The sequence below is a fragment of the Myodes glareolus genome, chromosome 12 (assembly GCF_982192425.1).
Source record: "Myodes glareolus chromosome 12, mMyoGla1.1, whole genome shotgun sequence".
Lineage (NCBI taxonomy): Eukaryota > Metazoa > Chordata > Mammalia > Rodentia > Cricetidae > Myodes > Myodes glareolus.
In genome coordinates this window covers 38697804-38722698 of record NC_142037.1, presented here as the reverse complement: position 1 = coordinate 38722698, position 24895 = coordinate 38697804, and the positions used below count along the sequence as shown (strand labels likewise).

At 43.6% G+C, this 24895-nt stretch overlaps 1 protein-coding gene across 1 annotated transcript; it reads left to right on the top strand.

Moving 5' to 3' along the window:
- The first annotated feature begins 1613 nt into the window (after positions 1–1613).
- On the top strand, positions 1614–24819 carry Itm2b (integral membrane protein 2B). Its single transcript, XM_048421827.3, has 6 exons — positions 1614–1896; positions 19825–19953; positions 21600–21806; positions 22291–22401; positions 22948–23098; positions 24091–24819. Exons 1-6 carry the CDS (start codon positions 1780–1782, stop codon positions 24174–24176), a joined length of 801 nt encoding a protein of 266 aa, XP_048277784.3. The 5' UTR covers positions 1614–1779; the 3' UTR covers positions 24177–24819.
- The last annotated feature ends 76 nt before the right edge of the window (positions 24820–24895 follow it).

Below are 24895 nucleotides of genomic sequence, written 5' to 3'. Positions count from 1 at the left end.
CTTCAAAGCCCTGGGATTGAAGATGTTTGATATCGCGCCCAGCTACATTCCAGTTTTCAAAAGCCAGCTGGCATTTTGAACAGCACAGTGTTGCCCTATGCACAAGTGCCTCCCCTTGAAGGCATTTAAATACGCTGCAGCAAAAATCATGCAGACGGCTACTGTGAAGATGGTCAGAGCTGGAACACAGCTCTTTCCCATGCTTATTTTATTTTGCCTGGAATCTCAAAATATCAAAGAAAACTCAAGGTCTAGACTGGATTTCTTTCTCACCCTAGATTTACCTCTCAAGAGCAGTTTTCTCAGATATTTGTGATCCAGAACTCTATGGAGATTTTAAAATATAGTTCCCTCCTTGAACAGAGCCAAGTGCCCCCCCCCCCCAACTGCTTTCTTCAATTACTGTTGTGATCTAGCTACCCTGACCGACATCGACAGCGGAACTTCCTTGTGGTCTGTAATTGACAAGGATGTTTGTGTTCTTTCTGGCCGGTGTTTGTCCACAGAAGCAGTAGAGGTATAAAAGGCTTTAGCTCGGGGCACAATAAAGGATGCTGTTCTTCCACCTGAAAAGAAGCCTCCATGTCTCAATACTGGCACCCCCTGCCAATTTGAGCATCCAGGTGCCCTGGCAGGGCAGTTTACCTAGGCTAAAACTGACAGGTCACAGTAGGAACCTTCTGGCTGACAGGCACAACTCTTGGTGAACAAGGATGACAGTGTTCAGAAGGGTAGAAGATCAACCATTTGACTAAAGGACCATCTGCTGACACAGCTGAAAACCCAGGAGGAGTATGGACCAGTGCCTTCTGTCAGCCATAAGAGAAACCACTTCAATGAAGACTTTTTATTTTGAAATAAAATCAGGACTTAACCTCAATACACTATCACAAATCACAGATTGGCCTGGTGCACATATTGTTTTTTTCTAATTTAATTTATTTTTCGCTTGTTTTCAAAAATGAGCATGGTCGCTATATTTTGTTTGACTGGTGTGGGATTTCAGGAACACAAATTGCTCAAGAGGGCTCTTTGTCATTAGATTGGGATCAGGCTGGCACTGACCTCTGGAGGAAGAAAAGACCAGCTTAGTCAGTCAGGCAACGCCTTAGGGTGAGGTCTATGCGAGATAAGTTAGATCACCAGGACACAGCACTTCAAATATTCCTATGCTCTACTGAGTCGCTTGGTAAGTAATAAGTAAATGGAGTTTTTAGTTTATTTTATTTTCTCACACAAAAATTCCACAGCCTTTGGGGCTCACAATTGAAGACACTCTGGGGTTTTTTAGAGGTTAATTTATCCTATGCAGCCAACCAAGAGAGTTCACTTCATTCTCTTATCAACCTGCAACACTGGGCCCCCAGAGGTCAACTAGCTGGAAGGGAATTCAGAACCGGAAAATCCAGGCAGCCCGGAGGGGCAGCAAGTTCTAGCTCAGCCAGGCGCGCCCTCCACAAAACCTGGCCAGATTCCCACTGAGCTTGGGGGGGGGGGGGGGGAGGAAACAGGGAGAGTCTGGCAAGGAGCCAGGACCCGCCCCTCCCCAGGCCCCGCCCCTAGGACCACGCCCCTCCGGGTCCCTCCCCGCGCCCGTGCCCCAGCTGCGAGGCCGGGAACTGGGCTGCTCTGAGCCGCTGCTGCTTTCGCGCAGTCTGCTTCTCCGCCGCAGCGTCGCGCCCTGAGCTCGGCCGACCAGGCTGCACACGCAGCCGGGATCCCGTCACCCGCGACACCAGCCTTTGCCGCCGCCGCCCGCAGGGCGCCCCAGGCCGCACCATGGTGAAGGTGACGTTCAACTCGGCGCTGGCCCAGAAGGAGTCCAAGAAGGACGAGCCCAAGAGCAGTGAGGAGGCGCTCATCATCCCTCCGGATGCCGTGGCTGTGGATTGCAAGGTCCGGGCTGGGGTCGCGGGCGGGGTCCCCACGGAGGGGACGGGTGCCCAGGCGGCCCTCCGCTCCCGGGTACCGTAGTGCGTGTGCAGCGGGCGGGGTCTCGGCCCTGGAGACCCCCGCGGGGACAGTTGCGCAGGTGTGCAAGCGCCTGCCGCTTTGCACCTGGCTTGGTCGCCTGGGGATCTACAGCGACTGGCACCGCCGCCACGGAGTTTGGCACTTTGTTCCAGTATAAATACTGTGCCTAAAATGGCTGACATCATAACAAGCCTAAACCTCTGTTGTTTCATACTTTCGTTTCTAGGCTGAACAGCCCTTGGACTAAGTCCAGTAACTGTAAGCATCTTATAAAAGCTTTTTCTTTTACAAACCCCCTTAGCCTACAAACAGCCTTCGGTGTGGGCAGGTGAACCTCACCTTGGGGTCTGGAGGGGGAGAGGACAACCGTATACTGGGAGTAGTTTCTGGGTGTTGATTTTATTAGTGTAACAAATATTCCAGGTGAAAGTAATTGCTATTGTGGCTGTTGCCGTGTAACCAACAGTTGATCTTTAAATGTTATCGGCGTCTTTGTGGGAACTACTGATAAGTGAAACCTGGAATCTAAATGTAGGGCTCCTGTCCCTACAAGATCCACCCTCATTTCTCCAAATCCTGTTAACACTGAATAAGCGTGAGCAAAGCCGTCACTGGATTCTAGCTTTTAAAGTGACTTACAATGTTCTTTTAAACATAAATGTAATTGTCTCTTAAGTTTTTCTCTTCTGCCTAGTCTTTAGACTGCAGACATTTGATACTTAACAGATACTAACTGTAGTTGTTGCTTAATTTTTCATAATACTTTTCAGTACCTATTATCACTTGGGTAGTTTTAGTTTTGACTTAAAAACAATCATTTGTGTCTCTGGTACAAGCATTAAGTTTTTTTTAATGATGTAATGAAAATTACTGTTAAGAAACAGGCCACTAACCTATAAAATTTTTGAGAACATAATGGCAATCTGAGTGGCTTGTCCTTGTTTTCTGGAACTGTTCCAGCTAAAAACAAACATCGGGTTGATTTTTAAATGACTGCCTTCCCCTGAGATAGGAAGAGAGAGCTCGTTCCCTTAAAGGATTAAAGGTTTTGGGTTTAGTATTGTTTTCCTGAACCCAGTGCAAACAGTCTTGGTCCTGAAAACCGGTTAGAAGAATTCACAGGTGAAAATTGCGGTGGCACCTTATATCCCCTTGGGAGGTGCACATTTTCTCTCTACTAGGTCTGTAGTCAGGTACCCAGTGACAACAGCCTCCCGTCAGTATCCTTGTTTGTGGAGCCTCGAGTTTGGTCTGGCTCAAACTAGGCTAGAACTCCTGATCCTCCATCTTCTTCCCAAGAGCTGGGATTACAGGTGTGCACAACCATGTTCAGCTTCAAATATGTACTCTTAATGTTGTTGTATAGGTAGGTATATGTTTAAGTTTCGAAGATACAATGCTTCCCACTCTAAAGTCTCAGTGATGTTGTTTCTCTATCCTTTATTCCACGGTTGTGAAGGTTTGAAACTCTGGACAGACACCAGAATTCACTTTGCTGAGCAGGTTTGAACCAGACTGGTGACAAATCCTGTCCTTTATGCAGAAGTGGTCCTATTTTCAGGCTGTTAGGAGTACTCATATGCCCACCACAGTTTAATTTTTATTTCAAGGTAACTGTAGTTCTGTACTTCACATTTATTCCTTAATTTCTCTGATCTGTGTCCACAGAAAAATCCTGCGATTAAGTAGTGAGGGTTCGTGTTCCTTCATAGCCACACAGAAACCACAGCCAAATTGATTAATCCAAAAGATATAACTAATTCTTTTCTCCATTCTGTATTCTCAAAGCTGGGAGCCTTTTCTCAGTGTGGGGTGGGGTGACAATATTTATCCACGATGAAAGTAGGAAGGATAAAGCAGAAGCCTACTTAAGGACGGCCGTCTGGGAGAGAACTTCTGATCTCCTTTCAGGGCTGCGGAGTGATTACATAATGTTCTGGTGCTCCTTTGGGCAGGACTGTGACAACCACCTTGTCTGACCGCCTGGGCTGGGAACAAAATTAACCTTAGTGTGATTAGCCTGGGGCATTTCCTTCAGTCAAGGGGACCACACTAGGCTAGTTAGGGTTCAGAATGCCAAAAGAAAGGCGTTTTTAAGACTTTTAACTCTCAGGGACCACAGTAAACATGGACCAGGGTTTTTTTTTGGTTTCGTTTTGTTTTTGTTTTGTTTTTAATTGTGCTTGAGGCTTTCCCCTCTGGGATCCCCGACCTGGTGCCATAAGGATTCTGATCACTCGCTTCCCTCACTGGCTTATGTAACTTATCTTTCTGTGCTTAATGCTGTTCTCGGCTTCTGCTGCTGTATCTTTCTCTGCAGAGAACCTTCTGGAAGAAGTTCCACTGCTCCAGTGTGGCTGCTGTCCTCGCAGTAGCTGTGATTCCAGCAGCTGTTTTGTTTGTTTGTTTTTTTTGATTACACTATCTCAACTAGTTGGCATTCTGTTTCTTCCATGTTTTCCTGTTGACTGTGTTGTCTTCTTCCCAGACCTGTCCTCATAGACACAAAGCTCTTAGAGGCACAGGCAGAGCAAGAATCATGGTATCATGATTTGTGTGACAAGATCAGTTTGAAATGATAGGCATACATTATGATACAGACTGCAGTCCTTGATTTTTGTGCTCAACGCTTTCTTTGAACCTTGGAAAACTTGTGTACGTGTGCAAATACCAAGAAAATACTGTTCCTATATCAGAAGTCCCAAATATATCCCAGAATAACTGTTGAATTTTTTTTAAGACGTAAATTTTACTTTTCCTTTGTGTAAGAGGAGAGGATAGAACCAGATGGCCCACAAGGACTCTTTTCAGTTTTAAAATAATTATATGAAAATGCTAGGGTTACATAATTGCATTTTTGCAATAATTAAAATTGCTGTTTGGAGTTTTGGTTTGAGTCAGGGTCTCACATGGCCTAGACTGGTCTTGAACTTGGTACGTAGCTGATGATGACTCCCGATCCTCTAGTCTCCACTTCTGGAGTGTTGAGATTGCACCCCTGTCCTGCCCCATCCTGCTTTTACAGTGCTATTGTTTTTGTTATAGGAGAAGAAAACAAGTTCCCTCCCTCTCCCTCACAAGACAGTTTCCTGTCTTCCTTTCCATGTTGAATTTGTTTCATTCCTCCCTTGAGTCCTTCTGAGAGGCAGTGGCTAAAGAAAAAGGAACTAAATAGAAGGGAGGATTATGTAATAAAGCAGGTTCTCACTTTTGCTCACCTCGCTGTGGAGCAGGGGAGTAAGCAGGCGTTCTTGTTGCAGTACCTAATCATGAACCCCCTTTGCTCAGTAGCAACCCTCAGAAAAACAAAACTCGTTTGCTTCATTAGATGGCCTCACAAGCTGCTTGCCATAGATGGCAAGAGGTAAATTGCTTGCAGAGCCAAAAAAAAAAAGGCATCACGGGTGTGGGGAGTGAAGAGCACACTGAGCTGTCACAAAATCTAGTTTATGCTTTCTGATTTTTCTCTATTTTCACAATCAGGACTGAACAATTTAATAATCTAGGTTTCAGTTTGTGGTGATGGTTTTGGTATTTTTTGTGGCTTGAGGGAGTAGAGGAAGGACATAAAATGTATGACAGCAGTAAGACGCGTTGATCTGTAGAGGGGCTGGGAACTTGGCTCTCTTTAGCCAGAGTGCTTGTTACCTAGGAACATAATTTTGTGTAAGTCGATTGTAGAGTAGACTCGGCTGGCCTCGAACTCGCCGTAGATCGGGCTGGCCTGGAAGGTGCTCTTCATACTGAGACGAGCGTGTACCATCATGCCTGGCAAGAGCCCGTAAAACGCTTGCATTCATTAGGTCTTGGCCTCCATAATGGATGTCTGAAGGGAAGAGTTTGGTGCTGGGAGACATAAATTGCTCTGTCCGTCTCTGCTGGGGGCACCCTGGCTTTTGAGGGTGGGTGAGGTTGCACACTGGCATTGTACGGTTGAAGGACAAGTTAGCTGCCAGGATAAGGGTTCCCTGCTGGAGAAGACCGGATGTTGTCCTTGGCATAATCTCAAACCTCTAAGAACTCACGAAATTCAACTCTTACCACCTTAGAGTTTTATGTCAACAGCAGTATTTTTTTTTAAAACCAGAAAAATCTCAAACACATTTATGGTAGAGGTATATTTGACGTGTTCAGTGTTCATCTTCCAAGTGTTGATTTTGTGTTGGAGAAGCCTGACCTGTGTGTTAATGCCCAGAGAGGAATGTATGGGGCAGTAATCTGAGACACTGCAGTTTCTTCAAACCATAACCCAAATATTTGAAGTGACTTCAAAAGCTGCATTGTTTTCTTAAAAAGGAGAATGCTTTCTGAATTCGTGTTTTGACTAAAGCCTCTTGGATCGCTTTGTATGACACCGTGCTAGTAAAGATCTTCCTGGACAAAGAAATGGGTCAAAGTAAATGTGCTCTCTTTAACTGTTTGGCAAGAGTTCCACTTGCGCGGCCCTGGGAATTGAACCTGGAGCCTTGGCGGAGCTTGACAAGGGCTTTACACCCCCGCCCTGAGCTATTTCTCCAACCCTAAATGTGTCACCTTAATTAAAGCCTGGAGACTGAAGGAGGAGTTGAGGACTTTTCCCAGTGAAGGATTCAGGCCACAGCCACTACCTGTTAAGATAAGGGACTTCACGCCTCTCAGTCTCAAGGTGATGATTATCTGAATGTCTTAGAAAATAGTTAATGTTGCTGCTTAAAGCTGTCCCAGGCTCTCGACTGCGACTTCGGGGAGCCTCAAGTGATAGTCCTTTACAAGATGGACAGCAGAAAGGTCAAGGCTTACGATGGCGTGGCAGAAGTCACCCTCAGGGCATCATTTTAAAACTTTCCACTTAACAGAATGAAGTTCATTACTTGGTGTGCTACCTTTAAAAATCACTGAAACAGAAAGCACTGAGGAAAAAACCCATTACTTCATTGTGATTTCCACACCCTGTATATGGATCCATAGTCTCACAAGCCTTAAGCTCATGGTGTGTTACCCATCATTGAGTGAACACTTAAAGGAGTACTGATTTTTTTTTTCTTAAAGTCCGTACTTTGAGTTGAGGAGAAAAAAAAGCACTGTGAATTGTTGCAATAGTCGTCCTGTTGTAGGACAAAGTCAACTCAATAGACGCCCTAGTCCTAAAACAGGAAAGATCGAATCGAGTTACAGGAATGACCCCTCTAGGGTTGGCAGGAGTCGTTGTGCTCATTGTCTTGGCTACCGATGCTCACAGGGTTCCTGGAGGGATTCATGACTTTGAGCTAATATAAGTATGATGGAAGAGAGGTTAATGTTGAAATAAGTTTATAGTGTGGTTTATTAATGCTAGCAATTTTAAGTTACATCTCAAGTTTATTTGAGAAGCTGACAATATACATGGCATTAGAACCTCGTTTTGTTTGTTTGGTTGGTTGGTTGGTTTGGTTTGTTTTTTGTCTTTTGAAATAGAACTTCACTGTTGTTTCCCAGGCTGGGCCAGAACCTATACTCCTGCCTCAGGCTGAAAAGTGCTAAGAGATTCAGGTGCGAATTTGAAATACTCAGATGAACATTTTTGTTTACACAGGTATTCAACAAGGTAGTTGAATTCCATATCTTCAGGAATAAGCTTTAGTAGATTTTTAATATTCAAATATTTAAACATTTTTCTACTACTTTTTTTTTTGGAAACAAGATCACACTATGGCAGCTTTGGCTCTCTTGGAACTCACTATGTAGACCAGGCTAACCTCAAAACTCGCAGCTGTCTACCTGCCTCTGTACCCCGAGTATGGAAATTAAAGGCATGTGCTATCACACCTGGCTTCGAATCTTTAACTTTTAGCGCCAAATTATTTTTAGAAATTAAGGTTTATTTAAGAAATTTAAGTTTTCATAGTGAGTATAAAGCTTAAATTTTATTTTTTTCTTAAATATGATTCCAATATTTAGAAGTTTTAGAGACAAATCTCACTGTGTGACGTAGGCTGACCCAGGACCTGACTCTGAACTCACTCCTCTCTTCCTGCCTTGGCCTCCTGGGTGCCTTGACATCAGACTTGAGCTATTGTACCAGGTTAAAATTAACTACCATAAAAAACCCAAATAGCTATATTTCTTACCCTTTTTCTCTCTCAAGTTCTCCCTATGTTTTCTGAGTTGGGTCTTGCTTTGTAACACAGGCTAACTTGAAATAGGCTGTGTGGACCAGACTGGCCCCAAACCCATGTCTTTCTTCCTGCCTCCGTGTCTCGGTCCTAGGATTACAGGCATGCACCGCCATGCCTAGCCATGCCTAGGCAATTCTCATTGTTAATTAAATTGCTTAGATCACCGCAGTATCCAAAAGCTCCCCTGTTAGACTAGGGAAAGGTGGCTTTCAGAGATGGTCATTGTTCCTCGCTTAGTTTTTCTTGGCGCTTACTTTTTGGATGGTATGGAAAAGTCCCCAGTCCCACCAGTTTTAGGTAGAGCAGGGCTAGGCATGCTAAAGAGCGTGGCAGACACAGTGCCTCTTATCACCCAGGAAGGTGAACTGATGCAGCTGAAGGTTTTACATAGTAAGCAAGTTAGACTGTCTTCGGTTTTCATTTTTAAAAATCAGGTCGACTGTTGCTACTGCTGCTGCTGGTGTAGTTATCTCTTGGTTACAGGACCCACAGAGTAAACCCACACCCCAGCACTGGGCTGCTCTGCATAATACCCTGTAATACCATTATTTCTTGGTTATTGGACCCGCAAAGTAAGCCCACACTTGTACTCCTGAGCTACTCCCGTAATACCCTATAATACCATAGTTTTAAAGGCAAGTGAGGGTTTTCATATAAATTCATACGATAATTTGGCTAGAACCACTAATGGCTTGACATGGGCCACCGTTTTTATAATCCCCTTTCTTGTGGAAAGCAAACCTAGCAAAGACCGGCTCTTGTGTTCAGGTGGGGCGTAGGAAATAGACTGAATCCTACATTTTCTAATGATTAGGATAAAGAGAATTTAAAAATGACATTCTTCCCTTGTGCCTAGTGCCCTCAGTAAATGGGGCTAGGGATGCAGTTCGGACATCAGTTCAGCGGTGGGAACTCTAGTGTTGCGGTCAGGTCTGAACCTTGCCTTGATGTCTCATGTGCTGTATCGACTGCATCACCTCAGGTCTCTGCATCTGTTTTCATCAGCAACACGGTGAGTATTGGACTCAGAAGTCGTGCCCCCGCCCCGCAACCAGTCCTACCTGGGAATATTACTGTGATGCTGTTCTCCATTTCCCACCTCATTCCAATTGTAGGACAGTACTGACATTTCTGTTGGTCTAGATTCCTTCAACATAAAAACCATTAGGGTTAAAAATGTGTATTTATCTAGTACATAATAGGTACCAGTAGAATTTAGTTTTAAAATGTCAGTAGGCTTGCAATAGCTTACAGGAACGCCTTCTAGAGGCTGTGGTGCAGGTACACACAGAATTTCTGCTCTCGAGTGACAGATCATTTTAAATGTTTGCAACTGAACTAACCCTAGGTGTGGAAAGAATTTTGCCACCAACTGGAAAAATTATTTTTTTTTACACTATGTCTTCTCTCCTTAGAGACAATCACTCCTGTAATGTCAGAGTTCTTAAATTAATCAGAAGCAATTATGTTCCCTTCTTAGCCACTTCTCGTCTCGTATGACAGTTTGGCCACTAGGCCGCTCTTGGTGGCTTCACCGAGCAGAGCACACTCTGATGTCTTCATGCGTCAACGCTGCCCAGCTCCCCATGGTGGTCTGAGCTCCACATTTCTCTGAGTCAGGGATTCTCAAACGTTTTAGTCTCAGAACCTCTTGAGTAAAAGTTAAAAATTGTTCCTTAACCCAAGGAATTTTTGCATTCTACAGGCTGTATGTAAAGAGATATTTACTCTATCAGAAAGAAGGCCGAGTGCTTAGTCCCCTTACATGAGCATAAGCAGCCATTTGTGAGTCACCAGCATTTCTGAACAACTCTAACAGTTTAAGAGTAGGCTGTCAGAGCCGTGCAGTGGGCAGTGAACACTTGACAGGAGATGGCTGGAATCTGCATGTCCGTGCTGTTGGCTACGATGTCACGTTCCGCTTGTGGAAAACTGCTGCCCACTGAGACGTGAGAGTGAACACAGCATCCCAGCTTAATGATAGGACTGTGGATCTCGGAGGGGGTTTCTGGACCACATTTGGGTAACAGTGACTACAAATACTTGCTTATTCTGCTCTTTAATGTTATTTCCAAAAGTTTATTTTTAGTTTTTCTGGTTTTAATACGTACTCACTGGCAGTATCCAAATGAAAGGTGACTGTAGTTAGCGTGTGTGTGAGTGTGTGTGTGTATGTGTATGTGTTTTTCAACTATACACGAAATCTGTTCTCTTGGTATACATAGTAACTTCTTGCTAAGTTGATAGCCAGTGCTTTTATTGTTCTTGACAAGCACTGTCTGGTACACTGCCAGAGTAGTGTGTTTGCTTCCATTGTACTTCCTTTCCTGTAAAAAACCTTTTTCCTTTTTTAAAAGAAACTTTTTTATGTGTGTTGGTATTTTGCCTGCTTATGTCTGTGTATCTCAAGGACAAGTTACAGACAGTTGTGAGCTGCCATGTGGGTGCTGGGAATTGAACCTGGGTCCTTTGGAAGAACAGTCAGTGCTCCTAACCATCAGACCACCTTTTCAGCCCTAAAATCTTTTCCTTTTGTCAAGATTTGATTGTTGTTTCTTGAAACTGGAGAGACCGTGGCTTAATTTTCTATGTAGTATTTGGTAGTTCATCTCTGACAGTAGTCTAATTGCTTTCTGTATCTTCAGGCCCACTGGAGAGTCGGTCATTCTGGGTTGTCTTTGCTTCCATTCATTTGATCTGTTTAAAAAAAAAATCTGTGATTAAAAACTTGTAAAGCCTTGCATATCTGAGTATGCCCATCTTTCTTCCTCTCCCTCCCTGCCTCCCTTCCTTCTGTCTTTTCTTCTGCGGTTATCTCTTTCTGTAGCTTAGGCTGGCCCAGAATGATGGATCGCCAACACTTGCCTTATCCTTACTGTCACTCTGATCTTCCTGTCTTGGTTTCTCGAGCGCCAGGATTGCAGGCGTGCACATTCCCGCCTGACCCTCTCATTCCATCGGTTGTTTGGTATCCGGTATCATCTGGTATGAAATTCTACTTCAGCTGTGGTTCCTAGGTGCTGGGGAACACTGGCCACGTCTCCCTGCCTGCTGCTGCTCTGGCGTCTGCTTCTCCATGCGTTTCCTTCCGGGCTGCTTGTGTCCCCTCTGCAGATGCCTGAGGCTCTAATGCCCAGGCTTTGGTGTGTTCCCTCCGGAGACATGGGGACAGAGCTCTGCTGTCCAGTGCTTCCCTTCTGTGCGGCTAAAGGCGGCTCGCTTGCTCGCTTTGCCTTCCCCATCGCTCCATTGAGTTTTCAGAAGATAAGCATTAGCTGAAAATCAATATTAGGACTTTCAGCTCTGCCGTCACCGTAGCTTTTGAAAGTTTAATTAGAATATTCCCTTTGCACTAACAATAGGCCTAATGATAATTAATAATGGATAATAATGGAAACCGTCTGGATTATTGGCACTAATTTAAGACCTGACAAGATGACCTAGAAAAATGAACCCTCATTCTCTGATGGCCTCTCCAAAGAGCCAAGACTGCTGACCTCAGGAGTAATTTTGAGACTGCTCACTACCTATGTTGGGATTTTGCGTTACACTTTTACTGCCCCGACTCTGAATTTCCCTTTGCAGTGAATACTTTTCACTGTTTCTTTCTTTCTTTCTTTCTTTTTTTTTTTTTGTGTGTGTGTCTGAAAGTGTAGCCCTGGCTTGACTAGAACTTGCTATGTAGCCCAAGGCTGGCCCTGAACTTGCAGTGATCCTTCTGCCTCTGCTTCCTGAATCTGATAACTACAGGTTTTCATCACCACACCTAGCCTTTCATTTATATCTTGGCTTTTTATGATTTGTTTTCAGATGTAGCAACCTAAATATTGTCCTTTATTGTTTCGCCCCATGTGCAACGCTTCCAGAAGTTGTTCATAAGCTAGCCTGTATAACTTGATGATGGATTTGACAGCATGTTCAAGGGCACTGAGACCCCTGGGCCCCAGAGCCAGAAGCATGGTAGAATAAGGAGCCAAGATCAAACACTTGCACTGAATTTTCACTTTATTTTGAATTTATTGATTTATTTTTGGGTTTCTGGTCAAGGCCCAGATTGACCTCAAATCCAGCTGTGTAATGGAGGATTCTCTTGAATTTCCACTCTTCCTGAGTGCTGTGATTACAGTCCCAAGCTGACACACAGCACCTCCTCTGTTAACCAGTGATGTCTGCGCTCATTGCAGACAGCTGAGCCATTGAGCCAAAGTACTTCTTACCTGACCACTGTGGAGAGGGCAGCGTGTCTGCTCTTGGGAGACTGAGATTGGGTACCTAGGACTCAGTACATATTTTTACCTTGCTATGTGTGGCAGGCTCTCTCCAAACTCAAGGTCCTCTTGCTCTCAGGCTCCCAGGGGCTGGCGTTGCATGTAGATGTAGATACCTACATCGTGTCCAGCTGCTTAGTCATTGTGTTAGTTTTCAGATTTTCAAACTCGGATGGAGGATGTCTATAAATGTTCACATGTAAGTTATTTTCTATGGGTCTGTGATGTAGGCTAGTGATAGAGGATCAGGCCCTGGGTGTTTTTAGTCCCGTTCTTGCAGTAAGATAATAAGTAGGAATAAAATTAATTTTATATTTTTCAAAGGGTACACTTAGAATTACCAAAGGTTCTGCCTGTCAAATAGAATTGCTTACTTTTTAATATAAATATATACAATTACTGTGTTTCATTAAAATTCAACCTTCTTATAAAATGTGAGTCGGGGCAGGGTTGGTTCTTTTTCCAGTCTTGACTTGGTTCGTGGTGATGAATTAGGTAGTTGTGGACCATCTGTGACTGCGTGAAGGTGTTAGGAGGCTGGCTGTCGTTCGGAACAGTCAGATTCTGGTGGGAGGGAGAAGCCTGTCTCTGCCAGCTGATTCGTCCCCAGTAGAGGCTGCTTCACTAACAACAGATAGAACTTGCATGCGATGTTAACACCTGCCATTCATTACTCCTTTACTTTCTAACTAAGCATATGAGCGGGAAAGGTGACGAAAATTTGCTTCATAAGCTATTCATGGTAAAGTTCAGATAGTAGAGAGAATAAATACTAGAGAAATGATGGTCATCTTTTAAGCGATGGGAAAAGCATGAGAAAACGATAGATTTTAAGTTACTCATAAATTAATATTCAATAGTATCTTACTTTGCGTCCGATACCCTGCTTTGCCCTAAGGATACAAAATTGACTGAAAATCCTCCTGCACCAAGTGCAGTAATTTTACAACCTTACTGAGTTTTTTTTCTCTCAATTCTGACCTGCTTGCTTAACTCATTTTATAATCTATTCAGATTTTATGTATTTCTCTAGGTTGTTACGCAATAGCTTAAACGGTTGTTTCTCTTTCTGTGAGCAGCAGTATCGTCGACGTCGGCGCTGCCACTAAAAGTGCTCCTTTCTTTTACCCTCCCCTGTTCTAAATATAGACCAATTCGATAACTCGCGACCAACACGGAGCTGCCTCCTAATAGCAGCTCAATACTAATTAACTTGGCTGAGGCCACTGTGAACTATGGCCCTTGAATGCGAAGAGCAGCTCTCTGTTCCCTTCAGCGCATGCCCAGCCCTGGGAGGCTGCTTCCTGTTTATGTGTCAAAGGTGATAAACACTCCTGTGTGGACTTTGTCAGTAATGGAGACAATGGCAGTCCTGTAGGGGAAGCAAATTGGGAAGCAGAATTTATATACAGCAATGTAGAAGAGAGAAGGCAGGCAAACGGTAGTTGTCCTTCACAACGGTTAGCTTGCAGCCTGAGGTTCTGCCTCGCTTTCCTCAGATACTCTTGGTAATGATGGTGGACAGATCACGAGGTGTGTCCTCCTGACTCTTCTCTACTGAGAAGAGTAGCTAACATGGAAGCAGGCAAGCAGAGCATTGCCCATCCTCTAAAGCCCGGAGCACGGCAGGCCTGGTGGCACATGCCAGTAATCCTGAGTGTGACTGCCACAGGCCCAAAGGGTTTCCTGAACAGCTTAGTGAGATCTCCCTCAAAATCAAAAATTTTATAAGAAAAGAAAAATGGGCTGGAGACAGAGCGCTTGTCTTGAGTGAAGACTCTAGGTACAGTTCCTAATACCAAGAGGAAAAAAGAAAAACAGTTCAAACCCCCTTTTTTCCCCTTACTTAAAACCACTACTTATTGTAGAAAGTATTTCCAATTGCAATGAATCTGGGAAGAACATCGTGATGGCACAAAAATCAAGTTTCCGTAGAAGTTTTGTTTGCCTAGGAGCCAAGTTAAAATGTATACAGTAAATATCTCACAATATAACTTTCCGGAATTGCGGGAGACTGACTTGATGAGACACCTGAAAAGAGGGAAATCTCAGCTGTAGTAATCTCCAGGTGCTGAGCTGAGCCCAAGCATGGCCTGGAATTAGCGAAGGGGCGGGCTGAGCCCACGCCTTGAGCAGAGCAGGCAGGTGCTTGGAGCTGAGCCGCACACCCAGTTTCTACTTCTCTTTCTGCTTTGCATGCAAGGAAATGTCAAAATCTTTTTATTTTCTTTCAAGCAGAGCAAATGTAGATTTCTTCTGGAAAAGTGGGGAAAGAATTCCCAAGGCCAGGAGGAGCTCCAAGAGAGAACCCCCCCATCTTCTCCGAGGGGTTCCTTTTGATTGTTGCCTTATGTAATACCCTGTCAATATATACCTATATTAGCCCAGCATATTTAAAAATCTAGTAATCTGTTTATGATGTTCAGTAGTTCATGCTATTTTGAACTAAGTATATTAATTCTTTATTTTTTTCTTTCCTCTAGTCTGTCTTATTTTTATACTTTGTATTTTTATGCCATAGTCTCCCCACCCTCAGGCTGTCTTTGGAACATTTTATTTATTTATCTATTTACTGAGACAGGGTCTGCTGTGTTAGCTCCCTTTGTAGCTAAAGGTGACCTTGAAGTTCTACGCCTCCCTCTGCATCCTCAGGGCATAGTCGCTGGTACCCACCATCCCTGGTACTGAAGCTCAAGCCCGAGGGCTTCACTGTGCTGGACAAGCATCCTCCCCACTCACCTACATCCTAGCCTGGCCTTGTCGTTCTTAGTACTGAGACACTGCCGCAAGATGCTCCATTTGAAGGGCTTTGGAAAACATCGTTTAAAATGCTCCGTGCTCCATTCATTATGTAAATAAGGTTCAAATGGAAGCATTGAAGAATGTGAAGTGCTTGTTACTTTGAAACAGAGTTTTAAAAAAATTTAAGCCCTACATTTTATTTGAGCTACGTTTCTGATAGAAGCCCTTTTATTGAAGCCTCTTAGGGGAATGATTGAGGTGACCTAATTCATAACTAATGGAAGTAAAACACAATTTAGCCTTCATTTTGCTTAAGATAGAGTTAAGTAATCTTGCTTTGCTGTCTGGTAGGATTTATTCCAACCAGAAAATATTGTGGTACCCGAGAGAGAACTACGGAGCCATGTCTGTGTATTGGAGAGTGAACCTGGGTCTTCGTGGGTCAGCCAAGCACTCTGCCACACTGGGTCCCAGTCTGTGTGTGTGTGTGTGTGTGTGTGTGTGTGTGTGTGTCTAATTTAAGTTGCCCAGGCTGCCCTCTGACCGCAGCCTGTGCCCCTCAGCCTCCTGAGGATGGGAGTAGTCCCGAGTGTGCTCGGCTTTCTTCCTCTATAAACTGGGCTACAGTCCTGACATTGAGGAGGACTAGGGAGATGGTAATTATGTAGGACCTGCGGGAGTTCTCAGCATAGTTGAGGTGCACCAGTTCCAGGGCCGTGCAGGCAGGGAATCTGTGACTTCAGTTAAATCAGGCCAAGTAGAGTTGGTACCGTACCCCCGTGAACAGCTTGCTTCTTAGTGAACTTTCTTCTTTTCCTTGTTTGAAGCAGACTTGGGAGGTTTTGAAGAGATTTCTAATGCGGGTTTTAAGCACTAGGGTTAAGAGAAAGAAGAACACTCCTGAGACCGTGGGGATGGGCTTCTCTTTTTTTAAATTATAAAATGTTAAAATACACACAAAATACAGGACTTCTGCTGTTTAATTCCATAATGTGGATGTGATAAATGGAAATTTACTTACCAGCTAATGAATATTGGGGTTGGTTTTAGTTTGGGACAAGTTTGAATAATGATGTTATAAATAGGTATTTAACAAGTGATTTATTTTCTTTTTGGTATTTGGAAGCAGGTTTTCATAAAACCTAGGTATTCTTAAAATTGGCAAAATTACTTGAATTTACTTGTTATTTTTTCAAATGTTTTTTAATCTTGTGTGTGCACGTGCCTGTGAAGGCACGTGTACCACATGTGGATCTCCGGGTCGTAAGTGGTGGATCCCTGGGAGCTAGAGTTACAAGATGCTTGCGAGCCACCTGATGTGATGTGGGTGCTGGGAACTGAGCCTGGGCTCCCTGGCAAAAGCAGTACAGCTCCTAAGCACCCAGCCGTCTTCCTGGCAAGGACAGTGCGACTCTTAGGCACCCAGCCATCTTGCACAGCTGTATCTTGAACTCTCATCTTTCACTTCTGCTTCCCGGGTGCCAGGATTATAGGCTTAACAGGTGATGTTTTATAATTGATCTTTAGTAGAATAATTTGATTTTGTTATTTTTTTTAACAGTTTCATTTTTTTCTCACCCTGTGCATATTGTCTTCTGTGTGCTGACCGGGATGTCAGGTACCGCACTGAGTAGAAGCAGGCTCAGCTTTAATACTGAGCATCTTTGTACTCTGACTAGGAAGGCTATCGTGTGAGTTTTAGTAAACCAACAGTTACGGGGTTTGCTCTCTGAGGTTTTATTGTAGGTTTTTTTTCCTATATTTTTAATTTTATTTTTATTTTTTGACACTGTAGCTCTGGCTGACTGGAACACACTATGTAGCCCAGGTTGGCCTTGAGTTTGTGGCAGATCTCCCTCAGCCACTAACTAAGACTCAACTTAATTAATAGCCTTCATCTTGAAAGTGCTTTCTGCTTGCTCTGTAACACAGACTGTAATGTGGGCCATCATGTCTTCCATACCTGTTGTAATTCAGAAATGGCTGACTATACAAAACATGACTTACTCACATTTCTTACGGGATCTCGCCCAGTAGGTTCCACGTGGCCGGCCTTAACTGATGTTGGGTTAAGTGCAGGCGCTGCCTCTCCCAAATAGCCAGTGTGCTGTGCATCACAGGTGATGATGTTGTCCCCTCCCTTATCTTTCTGGCTGCTGACACAACTTCTGTGAATCAGGAACAGTTAAACAGCCAAGCCCTTTCTTCCTCCAATCATCAATTATCTGCATGTTATTAACCGAGTGCCAAGCGTGGATTAGAGCTTCCAGGAATGCCAAATGAACACGCACAAACACAGGAACTGTCTCGCCTAGGAGCAAGATTAGATCTCTACGTGAATTTCTAACGCAGGAAAGCAAGTGACTAAGCAGTGTAGAGGAAACAGATCAGGCTTTGAAGATGGCAGAGCTGCTCGGAAGTTCCCGTGGTATATGGACTTGGGGCTGTCATTTTGCTACTGAGACTCTTGTTGCTGCTTTATTCTCAAGCCGTGTTTCAGGTGCCGAGTAACTGTTTTTAAAAGGTGTTTTAAGGTGATATTCTTTAACAAATCAGTCTCTTCTGTTGTCCTAGAATGATTTTTTAAATCTCCATCCCTAGACCCTCTGTGGCCTGCCCCAGTTACTACTCTTCGTGCTAGGGTCCCTCCCGCCAGACTGAACACTCGGCTGCACCCTGTCTCCCTGGCAGTGTCCTATATCCCGCCTTCATGGTTGTATTCGTTCTTGATCTTTTATTTCATTTCCTGGAACATCTTCTGCCTGGCAATGTGTGTGTGACCTGTAACCCTCCATGCCATGTCTTCTCCCTGGGAAGTCTCCCCCTTAACTCATCTTGTCTCATGCTCTGTGGATTTTTCCTATCAGAGCCCCTACTTATGTTATTTTGTGTCTGATTAGACAGGAGACGGGCTTTTACATGATAGATCAGGCTGGTCTAGAGTTGACTGTGTAGTCTAGGCTGATCTCCAACTCATGGCAGTCACTGGTCATGACCCCCAAGTGCTGGGGTTCCAGGTATACACATCCTATTTGGCTTTTTTTGCATATTTCCCAGAATGGTCCAGCCTATCTTTTTCTTGGCAGAGTCTGTATTCCTGGTGTCTAATACAACTGCTGTTTAAACGTATTAGACATGTATAATATCTTTTCAGAATTATTGTTTGTTGTGTAGTTAAAATGATAAAGCAGAAAGCCCGAGAGTTCACTGTCTGTGTGACAGTGAGACTGTATATTCCTTCTTGGCATCCACCCATGATCCTGTGCTATTCATTTGTGCGCTCGTAGGAGGGGGCCTGGCAGATAGGCTTGGGTATGTGTGTACTTGGCTGTCTGAGCAGCTGGTACCAAATGCCAAGAGTGACCGTTTTCATCCGTCATTCCAACCCCCACACTTTGCCCCACCCTAAGAGTAATTATGCTGGGAATACTTTTGTCTCCTGCGACATTGTCAGGCAGGCTCAGGCAGAACTTGTGTGCTTTCTTATTTGCATCTCTAAAGCCTTCTTGTCACATATCTGGAGTTCTTAGAACTTTTCACTGGTAGGATATAAATTTTCCCAGGTTCACTCCCATCCATGTTATACTTCAGTAGACTCGTGGATCTAAATAACCACACACGATTGTCAATGAGAACTGTCTAAAATGTAGTCCCCTCCACAGCTTTTGGTCTGAACCTGACATGGAATATTATTTGTTATTCTGTAAGGTTCTATGTTTACAAATAAAGCCATCTACTCTGTGAATGTAAAGGCGGGAGCAGAGGCAGGAGGATTACCGCAGCTTTGAGGTCAGCTTGGGCGCCATGGTGAGGCCCTCTCCCAACAACACAAAGGTGTGCATCTGTCTAGCCTCCCACTGTTATGTTGGCTACAGAACCTGGAGCTGGACTTTGCCCAGTAGTGTCCAGATGTGATCTCTTACCTTATAATCAGAAATGGAGAACTGCAGCTTTCATTCCTGAGTGGCTTGTCACGTTAGCCACATCTCCTCCCTTGGGCCGATAGACGCACTGTGTTCTTATTCATTACTCATCCAGCTCTTTCTGTCTCCCTTGTTGATATGCTGTGATAGAGACCTAGGTTAAGCCTACCATTTCATGATGAGGTAGTCCATATTGGGTTTTAAGGCTGCTTCTTAAAAAGAAAATGAAAACCATTATCAAAGTGATATTCAGGTAGGGGTGGAAGTACAGAATTAATTCTAGATAAGTAACTTTGTCCTGCTAATTCAAATAATTTTGGTGTCCTATCCCTCTTGTTAGTGTTCGGTTCGCTTTTCCTGTAGATCTTTAGGAATGGTTTTATATCTGAAATGGAATCAATAAACGACTTGTAAAGGTAGCAATTTTATAAATGAGCCAATTAGAAACTATCTGAGCTGTGTGATGCAGCCTTTATAATACTGTAAGACAAGATTGTGTGTTGTTACCTCTCCTGCATTTCAAATGTTAGAAGATAGCACTAAAATTTGTATGGAAAATAGAAATAGTGGTTTGTTTTTATTACTGCTCAAGACATTGTACTAGATGGAATTGAAAGAGAAAGACAGAGGCACAGTTCTGCCTAGAAGTACCCCTGGGTGCCCCTCTTCCTCATTCCATGGTTGGGTTTGATCAGAGCCTTAATTCTTTCTGTCTTTATCGTCATCGATAATGCCAGGCCTTCTGTGATTGTGTATTAATTGGCTGTTTTTTTCCTGGTCTAGGACCCGGAGGACGTGGTCCCAGTTGGGCAGAGAAGAGCGTGGTGTTGGTGCATGTGCTTCGGACTGGCCTTCATGCTTGCTGGTGTCATCCTTGGAGGTGCCTACCTGTACAAGTATTTTGCACTTCAGGTATCATAAAAAGATATTTAGACTTCTTTTTGATACATTTGTGTATGTGGGAGGGGCATGGTTAGAGACAGTTTGGGGAGTCAGTTCTCCCAGGGATTGAATTCAAATTGTTAGGTTTGGTGGCAAGTACCCTTTACCCAATATGTAGTCTTGCTAGCTCTAGGAGAATTATTTTTGGTCTGGATTTTTTTTCCCATTTACAATGTGACTCAGAGCATGGTGTCTTTACCTTGCTCTAAGCATGCACTGTCTGTCTAGATCCTTTAATTGCTCATATGTTTACCAGAAAATGAAGCATACAATCATTGAAAGCAGAATGGTGATGTTTGGGTACTGCAGATGAGTTTAAGTTGTCGGATTTTTTTTGTTTTGTTTTGTTTTAAAAATAGACATTGATTTTTCTAACATAGTTGATACCAAAGAGATGTATGGTGAATTGCCACTGATGAACATAGAAGCTACAGTGTTGACAAACCCATCACTGGATAGCCAGTTTGGGTCAGTGCATGATTGTCTTAAGAGTTGGGTAACTTTGCAGAAATGTTGATGACATCAGTTTGGGGAAAGTTGCCTGTAACTCAGTGTTCATAGGACTCTCAGTGTGTCAAGACACTTATTCCACTTAATGATGGTTTACGATATTGTCTGCCCAATCCTCGGCCTTAAGGAATCTTGGGAGAAATTTACTTTAAAGCTTGTTTGGTTACTTCAAATGTTTAAGTTTCAAGAGTAGGGAGAAACGCTTGTCAATGAGACTTTTAAATAAATTTTGAAGTCTTCTTCCAAAGGTTACATGAATTCCATTCTTAACATATTATTCAAGATGACAGACATGTTGATAAATGTGATTGAATTTATAGGGTATTTTTTGTTTTTGTTTTTGTTTTTTTGAAATAGATAAGTGTGGCATTGAACTTTTGTTCCCTCTACCTTCACTGAATGTGCTGAGACACATGGCATACACCACCACCACTCCTGTGTAGTGTTTCATTTTATACAAAGCATAAGCCACAAAAAGAATAATCTGCAAAGAATAATCTGCAATTCCCCTGTCAAGAGAGAATTTTTGGTATCAAAATGTTTTGTTTCATACTCAGACTTTATATAGGTATACTTTAAAAATATTTTTATAATTTATCTATGTGAGTAGGTGCAATCTCACCACCTCAACATAAGCTAGGTATGGTAGAAGCTAGAGGATCAAAAGTTTAAGGTTATCCTTGGCTATACAGCAAGGTACAGGGCAGCCTGGGTACCTGAGATCCTGTTACAAAAGAAAGGAAAACATGATTTGCTTCTGAATGTGTCTTATGAGAAACTGCCTACAAGTAGAAGCAGGCCTGTATGTTTCTTCAGATTTACTTGACACCAGAAATCTTTCATACTGTGTTTATCTACCCAAAGAGTAAAGAGGAAATCAGCTGCCTTTCTCCCTCTGAAAGGCCTTTAAAAAAAAAAAAAAGACAGTTTCAGAATCTGATAAAGAATGTGTTAACTCTGTAATTAAACTGTCTGACTTGTCGTCTGAAAAGTAGGAGTTTGTAAGCAAAATGTTATTTAGATCGAGGCGCCAGCTTAAGTGAGGCTCGCATATAAAGACCTGTCTCCTGCGGAATTGTTCAAACGTGGTGTTTTCAACCCTGTAGCCGGATGATGTGTACTACTGCGGACTCAAGTACATCAAAGATGACGTCATCTTGAACGAGCCTTCTGCAGATGCCCCAGCCGCTAGCTACCAGACAGTTGAAGAGAATATTAAGATCTTTGAGGAGGACGAGGTTGAATTCATCAGCGTGCCTGTGCCAGAGTTCGCAGACAGCGACCCTGCCAACATCGTGCATGACTTCAACAAGGTGAGCTGATGCACAGGGCTGTGCAAAGAGCACAGGCTCGCTGGGATGTTTGCAGTTGTCATTTTTTAATACCTGCTAAATTCTGCTATTTAGGGTTTAGTTGTTACTTAAGAGAGAGGATGGCAGGTGTTTGGGGTGGGGGAGTTGGTGACTAAAAGTGTACATTTTATCCCAGCACTGGGGAGGCTGAAACTGAAGGATCGCAAGTTCGAGGCCAGCCTGTTCCACACAGGGGAGCATTGTCTCAAATGAGATAGACAAGAATAGACTTAGGTTCCTTTCCCTCTGAGCCCTGGCCTTCTTATACCTCACTGCCTCTGGCTTGCCTGCTGATCCTGCCTAAATGCAGTTCTAAAGGTAGCCCATCTTGCTGGTACCAGTTGCTGTGTCTCTGACACACACTGATCTGACCGGTCCATGCTTACAACGCAGTTGCTGTGTCTCTCAGGCACACTGATCTGACTGAGATTTGTCTTTTCTCCAGAAACTCACTGCTTACCTGGACCTTAACCTGGACAAGTGCTACGTGATCCCTCTGAACACATCCATCGTCATGCCACCCAGAAACCTGTTGGAGCTACTTATTAACATCAAGGTATGATGTGGCTACAGTGTCTCAGAATTTCTCTTGGAAAAGTGAGCCTTCGGGGAGCGCACTCTTCTGGAATGTAGCCAAGGGTTTCTAACAAAGTGCTGACACTTGTGTGTGCATTCTTTCCTCTTCTGTTTAATGCTTTAAAGTTGAAGTTAAAAACAACATTTTCAGCTGGGTGGTGTCGGCGCACACCTTTAATCCCAGCACTCAGGAGGCAGAGGCACGCGTATCTCTGTACCTTTGAGGCCAGCCTGGTCTACAGAGTGAATTCTAAGACAGCCAGGGCTACACAGAGAAACCCTGTCTTGAAAAAATGGGGTGGGGAGGAAGAAAAAAAAATTTTAAAAACATTGAAAATTGGACTGGAGAAATCTCAGCAGGTAAGAGTGCTTGCTATACGAGCCTGACCGTGTGAGTGCAATCCATAAAATGCGTAGTGGGAGGAAAGAAGCAACTCCAGAAAGCGGTCCCCCGGCATGCTGTCACCTGAGCCTGCCTTTCTCGTTGGCTCCCTCGAAAGTTTCGTGTTCCATTTTCCCGCTGTAGGCTGGAACCTACTTGCCCCAGTCGTACCTTATTCATGAGCACATGGTGATTACCGACCGCATCGAAAACGTGGAGCACCTGGGCTTCTTCATCTATCGGCTGTGTCACGACAAGGAAACCTACAAGCTGCAGCGCCGAGAAAGTATTAGAGGTAAGGACGATCCGACAGGTCCTATGGCACGTGGGCGTTGTGGGTGACATTCTGCCGTAGGATACTGTGTGTCTCATTTGGTTAGTATTTCTGTGACTTAGAATCGTCCTAATGCCAGAACCACTTCCTCCAGATAGTCAGCATGAATGTCATTGCCTGGAGATGCCCGCCCCTCAACTTGAATGTAGAAAAGTCACCTTTGACTCTGCATTCCCATCATGGCTCAGGCACGGGAAAGAGAAGGTCTCAGTATCCAGAGGTCTCTCTTCAGCCTTTCACTTGACTTCTCAGGGATTTGAATTCTCACAGGGCCATTCACCTCTGGGCTCATACTGAGGACAGCCGTAGCCAGGTGACTTAGGAAGAACTGTGGGTGAGGAATCCAGAACACTGACACCCACCGTGCAGCTTTGCCCAGTCCCTTAACCTTGTTTTTCCCCTGAGCAGTGAGAGTGGCAGCATGTGCCCATTACCAATGCAGAACTAAAGTCAGGACACCGCAGTCTGTTGTCTCTGGGACGGTGTCCCCCGGTTAACAAGCCTCTCCGGCCGTTTCTCATACTTGGAATGACAGTGTTCTCACCTCAGGCTGATCAGTCATCTGAAACCCACCCCTTCGTTTCTTACATACAAGTTACTATCCTGGTTTATAATTTTCTAAAGCCAATTTGATAGAATGATGTTTGTCCGTCCTGCTGTGCAGTGCAGCAGCAGGCACACATGGGCGTGTGAGCGCACCATACATAGCTAGAGCATCTCCCAAATCTTCGCGCTCATACACCAGTAAGCAGTTTGTAAAGCTCCGTTACTGGTTGCTATGATATTTGAAAAGACGCAGAGAAAAACAACTTCCATACAGTACATAAATTTTGGGATGGATAGAGATTGGCATACTTCTTCATGTCTAAAGAGCGACTGTGAGGATTATTGTGAAGAGTTAGCACTAAAGGACCAGAACATTTACCAATAAAACCCTTTGCCTTCTCAAACAGGTATTCAGAAGCGCGAAGCCAGTGACTGTTTCAACATTCGGCATTTCGAGAACAAATTTGTTGTGGAAACTTCAATTTGTTCTTGAGCAGTCAAGAAAAGCGTGGGGAGAAATTTAATGCCACAGCATAGCCCTCCCTTGTATTTTGTGCAGTGATTATTTTTTAAAATCTTCTTTTTGTGTAAGTAGCAAACAGGGCTTCACTGTCTTTTCATCTCAATTAAAACCATTATCTTAAAAAAACAAACAAACAAAATCAAACCTTTTCTTTTTTGTTAGTGTGGTGTCTTTGACATTTGAGTTAGCAAATGTGCGGGGTCCTAGGTAAGATTTGCTTCTCCATAGAGCTTACATTCTAAGAATAATTTCATTTATCCGGATTTTTGTATGTGTTACTTCTGCACTTCCAAGAGGAAGGGTTACCTAAAAATTAGTCATTTGCATATGTTAAAATGACCACAGTGACTTTACTCTTAGATGCTACCAGCCCTGCTCCCTAGTTGTTAGCACTGGAGCCCACCCTCTAATACATATTCCTTTAATTAAAATGTGCAGTATTTTTGGTGTTGCATTTAACTACTTTAGAGGATGATGTCAGCCTGATGTTTTAATACCCTAGCCCTCTGCTGTACTAAGATTTTAGAGAAATGTTTGGAATTTAAGAAACGACTCATGTTACTAATTTGTATAGCCCACATCTGTGCAATGGAATATAAATATCGCAAAGCCATGTGATGAGACTGTGTGTTGTTTTTCCCACAAGAGAAACACCAAAGAAGCATTTGGTTCTCCATATTTTAAGGTAA

Coding starts and splice junctions, on each gene's coding strand:
- Itm2b (XM_048421827.3), top strand. CDS start 1,780: ATGGTGAAGGTGACGTTCAACTCGGCGCTGGCCCAGAAGGAGTCCAAG. Junction 19,954..21,599: donor ACAAGTATTTTGCACTTCAG/GTATCATAAAAA, acceptor TCAACCCTGTAG/CCGGATGATGTGTACTACTG. Junction 21,807..22,290: donor TCGTGCATGACTTCAACAAG/GTGAGCTGATGC, acceptor TCTTTTCTCCAG/AAACTCACTGCTTACCTGGA.